At 36.9% G+C, this 18,247-nt stretch overlaps 5 protein-coding genes across 6 annotated transcripts; all 5 read right to left on the bottom strand.

Moving 5' to 3' along the window:
* Nucleotides 1–585: 585 nt before the first annotated feature.
* LOC122532419 (odorant receptor 4-like) lies at nt 586–2,689 on the bottom strand. 2 transcript variants are annotated; one of them, XM_043661185.1, is made up of 6 exons: nt 2,311–2,689; nt 1,414–1,856; nt 1,237–1,336; nt 1,064–1,174; nt 746–901; nt 586–664 (listed from the first exon to the last, which is right to left on the bottom strand). In XM_043661185.1, the coding sequence occupies exons 1-6, from the start codon at nt 2,677–2,679 to the stop codon at nt 611–613; spliced, it is 1,233 nt and encodes a 410-aa protein (XP_043517120.1). In that variant the 5' UTR covers nt 2,680–2,689; the 3' UTR covers nt 586–610. The 2 variants fall into 2 exon arrangements, with proteins under 2 accessions (XP_043517120.1, XP_043517121.1); XM_043661186.1 differs by lacking the exon at nt 586–664 and having other exon boundaries at nt 781–901; nt 1,005–1,174.
* A 2,508-nt stretch (nt 2,690–5,197) lies between these two features.
* On the bottom strand, nt 5,198–6,912 carry LOC122532429 (odorant receptor 13a-like). Its single transcript, XM_043661198.1, has 5 exons — nt 6,489–6,912; nt 5,820–6,262; nt 5,652–5,751; nt 5,450–5,560; nt 5,198–5,368 (listed from the first exon to the last, which is right to left on the bottom strand). Exons 1-5 carry the CDS (start codon nt 6,852–6,854, stop codon nt 5,198–5,200), a joined length of 1,191 nt encoding a protein of 396 aa, XP_043517133.1. The 5' UTR covers nt 6,855–6,912.
* A 964-nt stretch (nt 6,913–7,876) lies between these two features.
* Nucleotides 7,877–9,941, bottom strand: LOC122532427 (odorant receptor 83a-like). Its single transcript, XM_043661196.1, has 6 exons — nt 9,384–9,941; nt 8,688–9,142; nt 8,520–8,619; nt 8,315–8,425; nt 8,077–8,232; nt 7,877–8,004 (listed from the first exon to the last, which is right to left on the bottom strand). Exons 1-6 carry the CDS (start codon nt 9,747–9,749, stop codon nt 7,951–7,953), a joined length of 1,242 nt encoding a protein of 413 aa, XP_043517131.1. The 5' UTR covers nt 9,750–9,941; the 3' UTR covers nt 7,877–7,950.
* Nucleotides 9,942–10,704: 763 nt separating this feature from the next.
* Nucleotides 10,705–12,823, bottom strand: LOC122532422. Its single transcript, XM_043661190.1, has 6 exons — nt 12,177–12,823; nt 11,500–11,936; nt 11,332–11,431; nt 11,128–11,238; nt 10,891–11,046; nt 10,705–10,818 (listed from the first exon to the last, which is right to left on the bottom strand). Exons 1-6 carry the CDS (start codon nt 12,540–12,542, stop codon nt 10,765–10,767), a joined length of 1,224 nt encoding a protein of 407 aa, XP_043517125.1. The 5' UTR covers nt 12,543–12,823; the 3' UTR covers nt 10,705–10,764.
* A 2,947-nt stretch (nt 12,824–15,770) lies between these two features.
* LOC122532413 (odorant receptor 4-like) lies at nt 15,771–18,092 on the bottom strand. The gene is made up of 6 exons (XM_043661173.1): nt 17,660–18,092; nt 16,600–17,045; nt 16,428–16,527; nt 16,241–16,351; nt 16,001–16,156; nt 15,771–15,849 (listed from the first exon to the last, which is right to left on the bottom strand). The coding sequence occupies exons 1-6, from the start codon at nt 18,023–18,025 to the stop codon at nt 15,793–15,795; spliced, it is 1,236 nt and encodes a 411-aa protein (XP_043517108.1). The 5' UTR covers nt 18,026–18,092; the 3' UTR covers nt 15,771–15,792.
* Nucleotides 18,093–18,247: the final 155 nt, after the last annotated feature.

The raw sequence follows: 18,247 nt of genomic DNA, 5'->3' as shown, positions 1-18,247 counted from the left end.
CGTTGCGAGATTTCTACATCGTATATTTCAATTTTTTCTCTTAGTTAGCGTTGCGTTGATAAACGATCGCGTTTTTTAAAATAGTGTTGCGTTTATAAAATGCCCAAATCCCTTCCACTGAGATCGTGGAAGCACGTTCCTGAATTATGCTGTACAGTTAAAAAACACTGTACAAAAGTGATTGTCAGCAGTCCTCAGCACAGATGTATCGAATTTTGTAATTAGTGTTGCGAATATTTAAACACGAGTGCATGAATTAATAATTACTTAGCGTTACGAAAATGAATGCATGTCCTGCTATAGTTTCGCGATTCCTTTTGTCTCTTTTTTCTTTTAAATGGTAAATTAATTATTGTTGTAAATGTAATAAGCACTCTTCGCGGTTTATTTTCAGAATCTTTTATTTTATATCTGATATTAGCAAATTAGTGTTGCGAAACAAAAGAGATAAACCATTTTCAGTTTGTCATTCGGGTTTCAATTGAGGAAATGACGCTCGGGTCTCTTTTGTTGGTAATGATTTATATCTTGTGAAATTTTACTAAATTTTTTGTGATTCAAGTTTGTTTCAGCAACTTGTTGTGACATCGACAGAAGAAGAAACGGGCTATTACATAATAGTGGTCCGGAGGAAACTCAAATACGCCAATGATGATTTGATAACCTGCAAAGACAGATTAGCTTTTATGAGAGATAGGTGATCTCTCAGATTTACACGAGAACTTCAATATTAATAGAGACTTACGCCACCGAAAGTGGATAAAGATAAATCAGCTATTCTGCCGGCACTAATTTTCGCTGGATTATTTGACACAGCAATGATTAAAATAAGACCGTGTATCATTTTGGTCGGCAGATGAAACCAGTCGGTCATGAAACAAGACAATGCAACGCTACTGCTCTGGAATCAAAATCAGAAACGGAATAATAGATGAAGGAGAATCAGAAAGCGCAGTGCAGATTTAATAATAATATCACAAGTGAAGGAATCATAGGAATTATACCGAACAAATTCGTTTCTCGAAGGATGCTGTACTTCTTACTAAATTATAAAAGAATATACCTTTTCCATCAGAAGCTCGCCGATATAGCACAATATGAATATATTAAATGTCAGAGATACTAGTAACATCATGTACGTTGTGAGACTGATGGTGTTACTTTGTTCCCAGTCCTGTTACGAGCAAACGATCGTAAATTTCCAAAATACCGTGTTAAAAATAAAATGGAACGAACCGTTATGCAATAATATTCGAGTAGGCATATCATGAAGGTGGATCCAATGAATTCTAGGAAGCATACTTCTTGCAACACCGTCTCTACCGTTGCTGAAAATCTGCAATCACGTATTACTCCCATCGTCGCTGGTCGATAAAAATTGCAAATTTCAACGAATAAATGTATTACCAGTACCTTAAAATTCGCAAATGGTGCTCAACAATTTCTATCAGCCGCGCGTTTGGATTGGATGTCGCTTTGTTACGTTCACCGTGCACGAGATCGTTCAATCGAGACATAACGATGTCGATTTGCCCGCAGGCGTGCGTGGCGAAAAGCGCGGCTAGTCCACAAGCACCGGCAGTTATGGAATACATCACGTAACCACACATGCAATGAAGAGCGTACACTAGTTCGTAGATCGGGCTACTTTGAACGTCGTACAGCGTGCTGTATGTAGGATAGACTAGAGGTTTGATCGTACGATTATGCTCGTCGACAAACGTGCCGATCGCATACTGTAAGATCGAGTGATAGATCGTACCACCGGTGTACATGAACACGATGCAGACGAACGCCAGATTTCGACCCACACGCCCGTACTTGAGCATCATTTCGCGATCCTCATGTAGTTGCACCTGCCAGTAGGGATGTCTCCTTAACGAGACACTAAACGATTCAATTTCAACGGAATATGAAGCGAGAATTACTATAGATCACGTATAATATAAATATTAGAATTTATTTATCTGTGGATGAATCAGTTCGAAATTACTTTGTTATTAATTTTCGATGTTTCGACTCTTTCGATTTATTTTCCCCTCGATTAATCCTGTTGCGTTCTTTCGGTTGTTAAAAAATATCCCGTCCCAATTTCCTTGAAACGTAAATCGTTGAAACAGGACATGGATTAGTTAAAATCCGCAACAGGATTAATACGCGAGTAGGTCGCGTAATAAATGGACACATAAGAATGAAATATTACAAAATTATTTATATACTTAATTCATTAAAAAAAAAAAATAAAAAAATAAAAGAATTAAAATGAAACGAAGATCGATTTAAAATCGGTAAACGTGTTCGTTCGCTCACCTGGTTCCAATCAGTCCACACCTGTTCGATACAGTCCATGATCCTTGGTTTTCGAAGGGTGAGCGCCCAGTACTTCATCAACGAGGTACAACAGAAACTCAGCAAACCGCATAATTTTAATCTGGCTATAGTGTCTTTCTCTTCGAACGTGATATGCAGAATGCATGGAACGATGGCGAACAGTAGCACAAAATTACTAAGTCCAATCGCGAATTTTGGTAGAAATCTTGCCACGCCTTCGAGCATTGCTGGCCAAATGCCGATAGATCTCAGAATCCACTTGCTGTATTTCGTCACATAAGCGATGTCTTTCTCGTAGTGTTGGTTCCGCGGTCTGCGATCAGTCTCATCTTCCATCGAGAGATGCATGTTCGCAGACAGTTCGAAAACGACTGTTTACGATTATCCAGTGGCATTGATTGGCAGGTTGTTGAGCTTGCGCTTCTGATATCGCGTGCGTGCATCCCTTGTAGTACTTCGAAATCGATTATTACTCGACAATGGGGGGAACGTCTGAAATTACGGTGAAGCTATAGTCTAACTTTTTGTCTAGATGCGAACGAAAGGGGTAGAAACATAGTGTACGACGATTAGAAACTAATAGCATTAGGAGAGTACATACAGTCATTTGTGCAGTGTATATTTAAATACGTGAGTAATTCATGAATGAAATATTTTGGGATTTTTCTTATGTACTTTTTATTAGTTAACAGATAAGAAAATATTCTTAAATGTTGATGATATTTGTTTTACAATACATCACATAGACATAGTGATTTAGGTGGTTGTAAATAAACATTAAAAACTAGATTACCTTTGATTTAATATTTTAGCACAATTTTAATAAATTGTGCTACAGCTATGAAAGCAGTTGTACATGAAATATAAAAATGTTACACGTTACAATATAAGTATAATGTATTTAATAGCAACAAATATTTTTGTATAATTCTTTATTTACTACTCTATAGTTAAATATTGAAAATAATGATTACATAACAGCAGTTCGAAGGAAATTCAAGTATGTCTTTAGAACCTGCAAACGTAATGTTGCATTTAATTGTCAATAGATGAATCGAAACATTTGTGAAAACCTACATTTCCAAAAGTAAGCAAAGATAAATCAACTATTCTACCGGCGCTAATTTTTGCCGGACTATTCGACATGATTACAATCAGGTCCTGGACTCTCTTGGTTGGCAAACGGTACCAATCGATCATGCAACAGGACATTCTGACGTTAGTACTCTGTGGTGTGAACAATAAATAACAAATTCTGAAATGTATAATTGTGAATAAATAACAATTTGTGAAAAAATCCACGTGTAATACGAAAGAAGATATAAAACAAAATACCTTCTCGATCAGTAGATCACCAATGTAGCACAATAAGAACATGTCGAACGTCAAGGATATCAGCAACGAATACGTCGTCAGACCAATTTTATCATTCTGCTCCCAATCCTGTAAAAAATATAGGGATACCACAGACAAATGGAACAAGAATGAACATAAAAATACCACAGAATATATATAGAAAATATAAATCAGAAACAACAGGAACGAACTACAATACAATAATATTCGAGCAAACATATTTCGAACGTGAATCCAACAAATTCTAAAAAGCACACTTCTTGGAGAACCGTCTCAACCATCGCAGAGAATCTACAATAGTACACGACACGTATTCAATCGGAAATAAGTAACATATTACGTTACCTTTTTATTTGTACTTCATTTCTGATATGATGTTGAACGATCATCACTAACTCGACCGTTCAGATTAGAATTTTCCTCGGAGAATTTTCCGTCGATCAGAGCGTCTAATCGAGATACATAAACTCGGAGTCTAAAACTTTTTCTCGAAACAGAAGTGGAGTAGTTTGAAGCGTAAGTGCACGACGATTAGGTGCCTCTTAAGGTGTGAGAAAGCGCAATATCGTATGTACAATAGATACGTTGTTTCTTTTTTTTAAGAAACAGGAAGATAATATTTTTATAACACTTTTTATTTATTCCAATATTATTTGTTTTAATTTAGTATTAGTTTCTAATTAAGTATTTAGTATTCTACAATTATATCCATCCCTTCATTTACGCGGAATATCCGTTCCACATTGATTAGTTTTAAGTGAATGGAAATCGTCTGTCCGCACAAAAAGAAAACAAAATATTGAAAAGAGAAGTTGGTACAAGCCATAGAAATACATGTTTATTTCACATAGATTATCAGAAAGAAAAAAAAATAATAATGAGATTTCAGTAAACAGAAGCAAATTTTATTCAGTCGTTATTATCGCTACTGTAACTTAAAACAATCAAGCTCTGCTTTTTAACTGGCACAAACTCATTGTCCCATTGTCGCTTGAAATGTTTGGAAATTCGATTATATGTTCATTGTTAATGTTAATTTTTCGGACGATTTGGCCTCAAACTGATTTTCTGCTGAGTTTCCATAAATTTGATGTGCTTGATACATCGTTGAATGAGCATAACTGGCTTGTAGAAAATAAACACTATGAGTATATTTGTAGAAAATACACTATGAGTATTTTTATCGGTGTTACTGTTATCGTTACTTTCAAAAATTTTAAGAATATATATTTTCTGGTTGGATAAATTAACATCGCGTATAAAAATTTCTGCGTGAATAGTGTTATAATTTATCGCATGAAAAGAAACACGCGTAACAAAGATGTCGCGTAAATGGAGGGATGGTAGTAAAGTATATAAATAACGGAAACAGAAATATTATTAAATTATTACGTAACAGTCGTTCGAATAAAATTTAAATACGCAAACGATGTTTTCAAAACCTGGAAAGAAGTTACGTTTAGAAAGTAAATTGTTAATAGATTTTTAATTGCAAAATATAAATGAGACATTAATAAAAACCTACACTTCCAAAGGATGCCAAAGACAAATCAACTATTCTACCGGCGCTAATTTTTGACGGGTTGTTCGACATGGCAATGATTAAAATCAAGTCCTGGACTGTCTTTGCTGGCAAACGATACCAATCGATCATGCAACAGGATATTCCGACGTTAGTACTCTGTGGTGTCAACAATAAATAACAAACAAAATTTGTGAAAAAATTCACGTATAAAACGAAAGAAGATATAAAACAAAATACCTTCTCGATCAGTAGATCACCAATGTAGCACAATAAGAACATGTTGAACGTCAAGGATGTCAACAGCAGCGAATACGTCATCAGACCAATTTTATTATTCTGTTCCCAATCCTGCTTAAAAATATGGAAAAATGGAATAAAGGTAAACATGAAAAATAACGAACGTCGTTGAAGATACAAATCAAAAACAACAGAAACGCACCGTGATACAATAGAATTCGAGCAAACATATTACGAACGTGGAGCCAAAAAATTCTAAAAAGCACACTTCTTGAAGAACCGTCTCAATCATCGCAGAGAATCTACAATAGTACACGATATGTATTCAATCGGAAATACGTAACATATTACGTCACCTTTTTATTTATACTTCAAAGTTTTGATATGACGTTGAACAATCTCCACTAAACGAACGTTCAGGCTAGTAGCTTCCTCGGAGAATTTTCCATCGATTAGATCCTCTATCCGAGACATAACGATATCAATCTGGCCACAGGCGTGCGTTGCGAAAAGTGCAGCCAGTCCGCAAGCTCCGGCTGTCACGCTGTCGAACACGTATCCGCACATACATTGAAGGACGTACACGAGTTCGTAAATAGGGTCCTTTTGAACATCGTATAGTGCACTGTACGTAGGATATACCAGCAATTTGATCGTACGGTTAAACTCGTCGACGTACGAGCCGATCGCGTATTGCATAATCGTATGGTAAATTATGCCACCGCTATACATAAACACGGCACCGTACACGGTCAACTTTCTACCAATTTTCCCGTATTTCAGCATCAGTTTACGATCTCTCTGGAATTTTACCTATCAAACGATAAAAATAACGCACTTACATCTCAGATCACTAGATCACGAATATTAATGCAAACTCATATTTCTATCAGATTTACATAAAAATTGAAAGAGGATTTGAAATGTGAACAAAATTGTATTTTGGATATTTCATCCATTGTACTTGTACCCGCTTTTGTATTATTAAACGTTCCGTAAATGCATAAAAAATTCGCAAATTTTCATTGACGATGGGTACCTGTTTCCAATCAGCGTACAACTGCTCGATACAGTGTTCGATCTTCGACTTGCGTGCCGTCAGAGCCCAATATTTCATCAGCGAGATGAAAGAGAAGCACGTCAAGCCTAGAATCTTCAGTCTCAGCAGGGGATCTTTTTGCTCGAATACAATGTGTAGCACACACTGCACCAAGGTGAAAAATAACACTAAATTACTGACACCGATCGCGATTTTCGGGAGAAATTGGCCGATACCTTTCAACACAGCTGGCCAGATTCCGATAGAATTCAGGACCCACTTATTGTGTCTCGTCACGTAAACGATATCTTTCTCGTAGTTTGGATTTCGCGGGTGATCGACGTGATTTCGTATGGGAGGATGCATGTTCGTAGGCAGTTCGAAAACAACTGTTTACGACCACCGGCTAGCATTGGTTGCTAGGTCGTTGGGCCTGCGCTTGTGATATTGCGTGCGTGCATCGAAGTCGTGAAATCGATTATTGCTCATTAATGTAGCGAATGCTTGCAATTAAAGGGAACCCGCAACTCTTGATACTATAGAGTCTAAAACTTTTTCTCGAAACAGAAGTGTAGTAGTTTGAAGCGTAAGTGCACGACGACTAGGAGTTACTGTTGTGAAAAAGCGCAATATCGTATGTAGAATAGATACGTTGTTTCTTTTTTTTAAGAAACGGGAAGATAATATTTTTATAACACTTTTTATTTATTTCAATATTATTTATTCTAATTTAGTATTAGTTTCTAATTAAGTATTTAGTATTCTACAATTACATCCGTCCCTTCATTTACGCGAAGTATCCGTTCCACATTGATTAGATTTACGTGAATGGAAATCGTCTGTCCGCACAAAAAGAAAACAAAATATTGAAAAGAGAGGTTGGTACAAGTCACAGAAATACATATTTATTTATTCACATAGGTTATTAAAAAGGAAAAAAATAATAATAATGAGATTTCAGTAAACAGAAGTAAATTTTATTCAGTCGTTATTGTCGCTACTGTAACTTAAAACAATCAAGCTCTGCTTTTTAACTGGCACAAACTCATTGTCCCATCGCTTGAAATGTTTGGAAATTCGATTATATGTTCATTATTAATGTTAATTTTTCGCACGATTTGGCCTCAAACTGATTTTCTGCTGAGTTTCTATAAATTTGAAGTGCTTGATACATCGTTGAAAGAGTATAACCGGCTTGTAGAAAATACATTATAAGTATTTTTATCGCTGTTACTGTTATCGGTACAAAAATTTTACAAAAATATATTTTTGTAAAATTTTGGCTGTATAAATTAATATCGCGTATAAAAATTTCTACGTGAATAGTTATAATTTAATATCTACGTGAATAGTTATAAATTAATATCGCATGAAAAGAAACACGCGTAACAAAGAGTGCCGCGTAAATGGAGGGATGGTAGTAAAGTATATAAATAACGGAAACAGAACTATTATTAAATTATTACGTAACGGTCGTCCGAATAAAATTTAAATACGCAAACGATGTTTTCAAAACCTGGAAAGAAGTTACGTTTAGAAAGTAAATTTTTAATTGCAAAATATAAATGAGACATTAATAAAAACCTACACTTCCAAAGGATGCCAAAGACAAATCAACTATTCTACCGGCGCTAATTTTTGACGGATTGTTCGACATGGCAATGACTAAAATCAAGTCCTGGATTGTCTTTGCTGGCAAACGATACCAATCGATCATGCAACAGGTTATTCCGACGTTAGTACTCTGTAGTGTGAACAATAAATAACAAAACAAAATTTGTGAAAGAATCCACGTATAATACGAAAAAAGATATAAAACCAAATACCTTTTCGATCAGTAGATCACCAATGTAGCACAGTAAGAACATGTTGAACGTCAAGGATGTCAGCAGCAACGAATACGTCGTCAGACCAATTTTATCATCCTGCTCCCAATCCTGCTAAAAGATATGGATAATTAGAATAAAGTGAAACATAAAGAAATAGCAGTAACATTGTTGAAGATATAAATCAGAAACAACAGAAACGCACCACAATACAATAGTATTCGAGCAAACATATTATGAACGTGGACCCAAAAAATTCAAAAAAGCACACCTCTTGAAGAACCGTCTCAATCATCGCAGAGAATCTACAATAGTACACGATATGTATTCAATCGGAAATACGTAGCATATTACGTCACCTTTTTATTTATACTTTAATGTTCTGATATGATGTTGAACAATCTCCACTAAACGGACGTTCAGACTAGTATCTTCCTCGGCGAATTTTCCATCGATTAGATCTTCTATCCGAGACATAACGACATCAATCTGGCCACAGACGTGCGTTACGAAAAGTGCAGCCAGACCGCAAGCTCCGGCTGTCACACTGTCGGATACATATTCGCACATGCATTGGAGCAGGTACATGATTTCGTGAACGGGACTTTTTTGAACGTCGTAAAGAGCACTGTACGTAGGATATAGCAGCATTTTGATCGTACGATTAAACTCATCGACGTACGATTCGTACGCGTATTGCATGACGTAGGCGTATAATGTGACGTAGGACAGGCCGCCGCAGTACATGAACACGGCACTGTACATGGTCAGTCTTCTCCCAAGTTTCCCGTATTTCATCATCAACTTGCGATCCCTTTGGAATTCTACCTGTCGGATGATAAAAATAATTTTCCCACCACCAGATTCCGGACATTCATGATTGAGAAATTCACGTTAAATTAAAAGAAATAGAGCATCGGCAAATGTTTCGGGTATTTCACAGATTGTATTTTTTACTACGTGCGTCCACGTTTGTTCTTTTAAACTTCCTACAAATGGGCAAAAATCCGGAATTTTTACATCACGATCTCACTGATTTACGAGGATAGATAAACTTGTTGCAACCAACCTGTTTCCAATCAGCATACAGCTGCCCGATGCAGTACTCGATCGTTGACTTGCGTGCTGTCAGGGCCCAATATTTCATTATAGAGATAAAAATAAAGCATATCAAGCCTAGAACCTTCAGTATCATCACAGGGTCTTTTTGCTCGAATACAACGTGCAGGACACACTGCATTAAAATAAAAAACAACACTAAATTATACAGACCGATCGCGATTTTCGGCAAAAATTTGCCGACACCTTTCAACATCACTGGCCAAACTCCGAGAGAGTTCAGGACCCACTTATTGTGCCTCGTCACGTAAACGATATCTTTCTTGTAGTTTGGATTTCGCGGCTGATCGATATCCTTACGAACGAAGGGTTGCATGTTCGTAGGCAGCTCGAAAACGACTGTTTACGATGACCGGGTAGCATTGATTGCAAGGTCGTTGGGCTTGCGCTTGTGATATTGCGTGCGTGCATCTGTCGAAGAAATCGATTATTACTGATTAATGTAGCAAATGCTTGCAATTAAAGGGAACGGGCAACTCTTGGTACTATAGAGTCTAAAACTTTTTCTCGGAACAGAAGTGGAGTAGTTTGAATCGTAAATGCACGACGATTAGCAGCTTCTGGTGTGAAGAAGCACAATATCGCATGTATAGTAGGTATGCCCTTTCTTCTTTTTAAGAAACGGAAAGATAATATTTTTGTAACACTTTTTATTTATTATTCTAATTTAGTATTAGTTTATTCAGTATTCAACAATTACATCCGCCCTTTTATTTACGCGTAGTATCCGTTCCACATTGATTCGTTTTACGTGAAATCGCATAAATAGAGTCGGTCCGCACAAAAAGGAAACAAAGTATTGAAAAGAGAATTTGGTACAAGTCATAGAAATACATATTCATTTCACATAGGTTATCAAGAAAAAAAAAAAAAAAGGAAAAAGTAATAATGAGATTTCAGGAAACAAAAGTAAATTTTATTCAGTCGTCATTATCGCTACTGTAACTTGAAACAACCAAACTCTTTTTTTTAACTGGCACAAACTCATTGTCCTTGATCGCTTGAAATGTTTGGAAGTTCGACTGTATCGTCATTGTTAATGTCAATTTTTTCGGATCTGTTCTCAAACTCATCTTTTGCTAAGTTCTCATAAATTTGAAGTGCTTGACACACCGCTGAATAATCATAACCAGCTTGTAGACAACAAACGACGAGTACTTCTATCGGTGTTACTGTTATCATTACTTTCAAAAATTTTAAAAAAATATATTTTCTGGCCGCATAAATGCACATCGCGTATAAAAAGTACCGCGTGAAAAGAGACTCGCGTAAAAAAGAGGGACGGGTGTAAATGTATAAATAATAGAAACAGCAGAACTATTATTAAATTATTACGTAACGGTCTTCCGAATAAAATTTAAATACGCGAACGATGTTTTTAAAACCTGGAACAAAGGTACGTTTAGGAAGTAAATTTTTAATTGCAAAATATAGATGAGACATTAGTAAAAACCTACACTTGCAAAGGATGTCAAAGACAAATCAACAATTCTACCGGCGCTAATTTTTGCCGGATTGTTCGACATGGCAATGATTAAAATCAGGTCCTGGACTGTCTTTGCTGGCAAACGATACCAATCGATCATGCAACAGGATATTCCGACGTTAGTACTCTGTGGTGTCAACAATAAATAACAAACAAAATTTGTGAAAAAATTCACGTATAATACGAAAGAAGATATAAAACAAAATACCTTCTCGATCAGTAGATCACCAATGTAGCACAATAAGAACATGTTGAACGTCAAGGATATCAGCAGCAACGAATACGTCGTCAGACCAATTTTATCATTCTGCTCCCAATCCTGCTAAAAAATATGGATAAATAGAATAAAGTGAAACATGAAAAATAACAGTAACATCGTTTAAGATACAAATTAGAAACAACAGAAACGCACCACAATACAATAGTATTCGAGCAAACATATTACGAAAGTGGAGCCAAAAAATTCTAGAAAGCACACCTCTTGAAGAACCGTCTCAATCATCGCAGAGAATCTACAATAGTACACAACATGTATTTAATCGGAAATACGTAACATATTACGTCACCTTTTTATTTGTACTTTAAAGTTCTGATATGATGTTGAACGATCTCCACTAAACGAACTTTCAGAGTAGAATCTTCCTCGGAGAATTTTCCATCGATTAGATCGTCTATCCGAGACATAACGATATCAATCTGGCCACAGACGTGCGTTACGAAAAGTGCAGCCAGACCGCAAGCTCCGGCTGTCACACTGTCGGATACATATTCGCACATGCACTGGAGGAAGTACATGATTTCTCGACTTTTCTGAACGTCGTAAAGAGCATTGTACGTAGGATATACCAGCATTTTGATCGTACGGTTAAACTCATCGACGTACGAGCCGATCGCGTATTGCTTAATCGTGACGTAGGACAGGCCACCGCTATACATAAACACGGCACTGTACATGGTGAGCTTTCTCCCAATTTTCCCGTATTTCAACATCAGCTCGCGATCCCTTTGGAATTCTACCTATCGAATGAAAAGAATAACTTTTCCACCACCAGATACCGGATATTTATGATTAAGAAATTTACGTGGAATTAAAGGAATAGGTCTTCGGCAAGTATTTTGGGTATTTTACAGATTGTATTTTTTATTATTTATGTCGGCTTTTGTATTTTTAAATTTGCTACAAATGCATAAAAATCCGGTATCTATACATCACGATCTCACTGACTTGCGAGAATAGATAAACTTGTTGCATCTGACCTGTTTCCAATCAGCGTACAACTGCTCGATACAGTATTCGATCTTCGACTTGCGTGCTGTCAGAGCCCAATACTTCATCATAGAAATGATAGAAAAGCATATCAAGCCTAGAATCTTCAGCACCATCACAGGATCTTTTTGCTCGAATACAACGTGCAAGACACAATGCATTACAACGAAGAACAACACTAAATTATACAGACCGATCGCGATTTTCGGTAAAAATTGGCCGACACCATTCAGCACCACTGGCCAAACTCCGATAGAGTTCAGGACCCACTTATTGTGCCTCGTCACGTAAACGATATCTTTCTTGTAGTTTGGATTTCGCGGCTGATCGATATCGTTACGAACGGAGGGATGCATGTTCGTAGGCAGCTCGAAAACGACTGTTTACGACCACCGGGTAGCATTGATTGCAAGGTTGTTGGGCTTGCGCTTGTCATATTGCGTGCGTGCATCTGTTACAGAACTTCGAAATCGATTGTTACTCATCAATATAGCGAACGTTTGAAATTAAAGGGAACGGGCAACTCTTGATACTATAGGGTGTAAAACTTTCTCTCCGAACAGAAGTGGAGTAGTTTGAAGCGCAAGTGCACGACGATTAGGAGCTTGGTTGGAAAGAGCGCGACATTGTACGTGTCACACGTACGGCTTTTCTTTTTCTTAAAAAATGAGAAAATAGTATATTTTATAACGCTTTATTTAGTACTCGACTATTGAATGTATAAATAACAGGAGCAACAGAACTGTTATTAAATTATATACCGGTGGTCCGTATGAAATTCAAATACGCGAACGATGTCTTTAAAACCTGAAAAGATGAAGGATCTGGTTATCGACAGATGAAATTCCAGTCGCGCAGATATTCCGTTGCGCATAGCGCTGATAAAGTTTCCCGTAAAAACTTACATTTCCGAAAGTGGCCAGTGACAGATAAATTATTCTACCGGCACTAATTTTCATCGGACTATTCGACATGGCCATGACTAAAATAAGATCCTGGACTGTCTTGTCTGGTAAACGGTACCAGTCGATCATGTAACAGGTTATTCCAACATTAGTACTCTACAGTATAAATAACAAAGTAACAAGTCAAATTGATAAATTTTCGTAAACTACGGACGAAAATAGAGGAGGAGGTACCTTCTCCATTAGTAGATTGCCAATGTAGCACCACAAGGACATGTTGAACGTCAAGGATATCAGTAGCATCATGAACGAGGCGATACCAATCATATTGTTATGTTCCCAGTCCTACTAGAAATATGGAAATACTGTGAATTCGTAGAAAGTGGCAGAAATTGGAAGCAGCAGATACGTACCACTATAAGATTGTACTGGAGCACGCACATGAGAAACGTGGAGCCAACGAATTCGAAAAAGCACACTTCCTGCAGAACCGTCTCAGTCATCGCAGAGAATCTACAATGGCACGCGATATGTTTTTTGATCAGTGACCGACAACGGTTTGCTTTACCTTGGCGTTTGTACTTTAAAATCCTTATATGATGCTGCACGATTTCCATCAGCCGAGCGTTCGGATTGCAATTTTTCTTGGAGAATTTCCCATCGGCCAGATCGTTCAACTCTGACATAACGACGTCGATCTGTCCGCAGGCGTGCGTTGCAAAAAGCGCAGCCAATCCGCAACAACTAGATGTCACGGTGTTGAGCATAAACGTGCACGTGCATTGAAGGATATACACGATTTCGTAGGTGGGTGTTTTTTGAGCATCGAAAAGGCCACTGTACGTAGGATACACTAACAGTCTGATCGTACGATTATTTTCGTCTACATGCGATCCTATCGCGTATTGCATAACTGTGATGTAGAACATATTGCTGCCGTACATGAACACGGCGCTGTAAAATGTCAGGTCACGTCCGATCTTCCCGTATTTCAGCATCAACGTGCGATTTCTTTCGAATTCCACCTGTTGAATGAGTTTTTCCCGTTTTAGTTTCTCTTCTCAGTGGGTTTGCATTTCCTTGGAAATGGAACTCTAGAAATGCCAACGCTTATTTTCGAACGACTGTCTCAGTGAAAAAATGACACGAGCGATAAAATCATTAATTTGAACGAACTTCATAGAGAAGATTTTTAGAGGATTTTTAATTAGAAAAGATTTTACAGAAGTAAACTATCGTGGACATTTGAAAATTTACAAAAATACCCATATTCGATTCATCAAGTGTGCTTCTATCGTTTCACTTATTACCTTTTACATTCCATTTCATTTTGTATCACATTTCGTTATGTGTTGCTTTTATTACTTGTATTTTGTAATTTCGTTATTTCATTTCCCGATATAAAATGCTAATTACAACACCGTCTTGTAATCCTCTATTTCTCAACAAACGTACAACGGGCACGTGTTCCGATATTTACAATCAACAGAGCGTATCACTTTTCCACTTAGCCCCTCGAATGTACACATATGTGCTTGCTTTGACTGACCTGTTTCCAATCCGCATACATCTGCTCGATACAGTATTTAATTTTCGATTTGCGTATTGTCAGAGCCGAATATTTCAGCAGAGAGATCAAAGTGTAACAGGACAAGCCTAAGAGCCTCATTCTCAAGAAGGGATCTTTCTCTTCTAATAAAATGTGTAGCACGCATTGCACCTCGATGAAAAGTACCATTAGGTTACTCAGTCCGATTGTGATTTTTGGTAAGAATTTCCCGATTCCTTTTAACGTGGCAGGCCAAATTCCGATGGAACTCAGAATCCATTTCAGGTATTTCGTCACGTAGACGATATCCTTCTCGTAGTTTGGATTTCGCGGTGGATCGGCGTGATTCCGAACGGGGGTGTGCATGTTCGCGGGCAGCTCGGAAACGACTGGATATAACAATCGGGTAGCATTGATTACAAGGTCGTTGGGCTTGCGCTTATGATATCGCGTGCGTGCATCTGTTGCAGAACTTCCAAATCGATTATTACTCATCAATGTAGCGAACGTCGGGAATTATAACGAATGAATGACTATCGATTCTTAAACTTTCTCTCTGGACATAAGCGCGTAAGAGCATTATTAAAAGCGAGCGAGAACGATTATGATCTTCGAGCGTGAACATAGCGAGAGTACATTGTGGTATGTATGCCATTTTTTTTTTTTTTTTTTTTTTTGTTGAAAAAGATTGAAAGNATTTATTATTCTACAAATGTGGCATGTATGCCATTCTTTTTGTTGAAAAAGATTGAAAGCTAATACATACTCGTTGGAAATTTTGTGTCATTATAAAAATAGGAAAATACCGATTTCACAACTCATTTTTTTATTTATTATTCTACAATTGTGGCATGTATGCCATTCTTTTTGTTGAAAAAGATTGAAAGCTAATACATATTCGTTAGAAATGTTGTATCATTATAAAAATAGGAAAATACCGATTTCACAACTCATTTTTTTGTTTATTATTCTACAATTGTGGCATGTATGCCATTCTTTTTGTTGAAAAAGATTGAAAGCTAATACATATTCGTTAGAAATTTTGTATCATTATAAAAATAGGAAAATTCCGATTTCACAACACATTTCTTTATTTATTATTCTACAATTAAACATATAAACAACGGAAACACGAGAGCAGTCATTTAATTATTAATATATAACGGTACTACGAACGAAATTTAAGTATGCGAATGACGTTTTTAAAACCTGCAACGATGAAGTCACTGTTATAAATGAAATTACCTTGATAAATTTAAAATTTTTGCACTTTGCAATTTCGTTTGCCCTGATTCGTGAAATTCCAGGTGCGAAAATTTTAAATTGGCAAAACACAGATGAGGTATTTATGAAGACTTACGCTTCCGAAAGTAGACAAAGACAAATAAATTATTCGACCGGCGCTAATTTTCAGCGGGTTGTTCGACATAGCGATGATCAAAATCAGGCCTTGAGACGTTTTAATTGGTAAGCGGTACCAGTTGATCATGCAGCACGATATTCCAACGTTAGCGCTCTATAGTTTAATGAATGCACAATGAAAGAAATTGATTGATAAAAATTTTCATGCATATTGCGAATAGAAATATAACGCGACTACCTTTTCTATCAATAGATCGCCAATGTAGCACAACAAGAACATGTTGAACGTTAAGGACGATAGCAGCATCGAATATGTTATTAGACTGAACTTGTTATTTTGCTGCCAATCCTACTGAGAAACATGAAAGTACCATAAATCCACAGAAACGTTAAAATCGACAGAAACCAAAGTAACAAGGACGTACCGTTATACAGTAGTATTCGAGCAAGCATATTACAAACGTGGAGCCAACGAATTCGAAAAAGCACACTTCTTGCAGAACCGTCTCGATAATCGCAGAGAATCTACAACAGCATGCGACATGTTCTTTATTCTCAGCAGTAGAGAACGGTTTACTTTATTTTCGCCATTTGTACTTTAAAATTTTCATATGATGTTGCACGATTTCCATCAGTCGAGTGTCCGGATCGTAATTCTTCTTGAAGGTGAATTTTTCGTCCACCAGATCGTTCAGTTGAGACATGATTACGTCGATTTGTCCGCAGGCGTGCGTTGCGAAGAGCGCAGCCAATCCGCAAGTGCCAGATGATACGGTGTTGAGCACAAACGTGCACATACATTGAAGAATGTACACGGTTTCGTAGATGGGAGTTTTTTGAACATCGAAAAGGCCACTGTACGCAGGATACACTAGCACTCTGATCGTACGATTGTTTTCATCTACGTGCGATCCCACTGCGTACTGCATAACCGCGACGTAGGACATGCTAGCGCTATACATGAACACGGCGCTGTAAATTGTCAGGTCACGTCCGATCTTCCCGTATTTCAGCATCAGCGTGCGATCTCTTTGGAGTTCCACCTGTCGAACGATTGATCTTTATCACTGTATTACTTCTTGATATTAAAATTCATGTTACTCCTTAGTATTAAAGTAAGTCTGCAGTGTCTTGAAACGAAAATTCATTGTTCGTGAATGAGTGGTTCAGTGGAAAAGTGGCACAAGTGGTGAAATCTTCACCTTCAAATGGTTGTAGGAAAAATTAGATTTTAGAAAAATATTTGAATCCGTACACTTTCTAGGAATAAAATATTGTACCATAAATTGGCACGGTGACTTGGACATTCATTATACATAAAAGTATTCATCATATCTGGTACTATTCTATAATATTATTTTGCTATTTTTACATTTTAGACATTTTATTATGAAATAATATTATTAAATATTTAAATAAAACGTTTTAGACATTTTAAATTAAATCTATTATTATCTAAGCAATTATCTTTCGATGTAAAATACTAATTACAACATAGAATCTCATATCCTGTCATATTTCAATTTGAAGGTTATATATGTTATTTGTTGATAAATATACTTATATATATATATATATATATATATATATATATATATATCCTGACATTTGCATCACTTTTCCACTTAGTCTCTCAAATGCACTTATCGTGACTGACCTGCTTCCAATCGGCATACATTTCCTCGACACAGTACTTGATATTCGGTTTGCGCATTGTCAGAGCCCAAAATTTCATCAAGGAGATTAAAGAGTACCAAGCAAAGGCCAGGAGTCTCAGTCGTAGAAAATTATCCTGTTGTTCTAGTATGATGTGCAGCACGTACAGCCCTTGGATGAAAAATACCACCAAATTACTAAGTACGATCGCGATTTTTGGTAAACATTCGCCGATAGTCTTTAACATGACAGGCCAGATCCCGATGGAATTCAAAATCCATTTCACGTGTTTCGTCACGTAAACGATGTCCTTTTCGTAGTTCGGATTTCGCGGTTGATCGGTGTGATTCCAAACGAACGGATGCATATTCGTGGACAGCTCGGAAACGACTGTTTACGACCACCCGGTAGCATTGATTGGAAGGTTGTTGAGCTTGCGCTTATGATATCGCGTGCGTGCACCTGTTACAAAACTTTGAAATCGATTATTACTCATCGATGTAGCGAACGTCGAGTATTATAACGAATGAATGGCTGTCGGTACTATAGTGTCTGAAACTTTCTCTCTGGATCTAAGTTTTTTTACTTG

Source organism: Frieseomelitta varia, unplaced genomic scaffold, assembly GCF_011392965.1.
Source record: "Frieseomelitta varia isolate USP_RPSP 00005682 unplaced genomic scaffold, Fvar_1.2 scaffold_455, whole genome shotgun sequence".
NCBI classification, from domain to species: Eukaryota; Metazoa; Arthropoda; class Insecta; order Hymenoptera; family Apidae; genus Frieseomelitta; species Frieseomelitta varia.
Note: the sequence above shows the minus strand (reverse complement) of the source record. Positions and strands in the feature narration are given on the sequence as shown.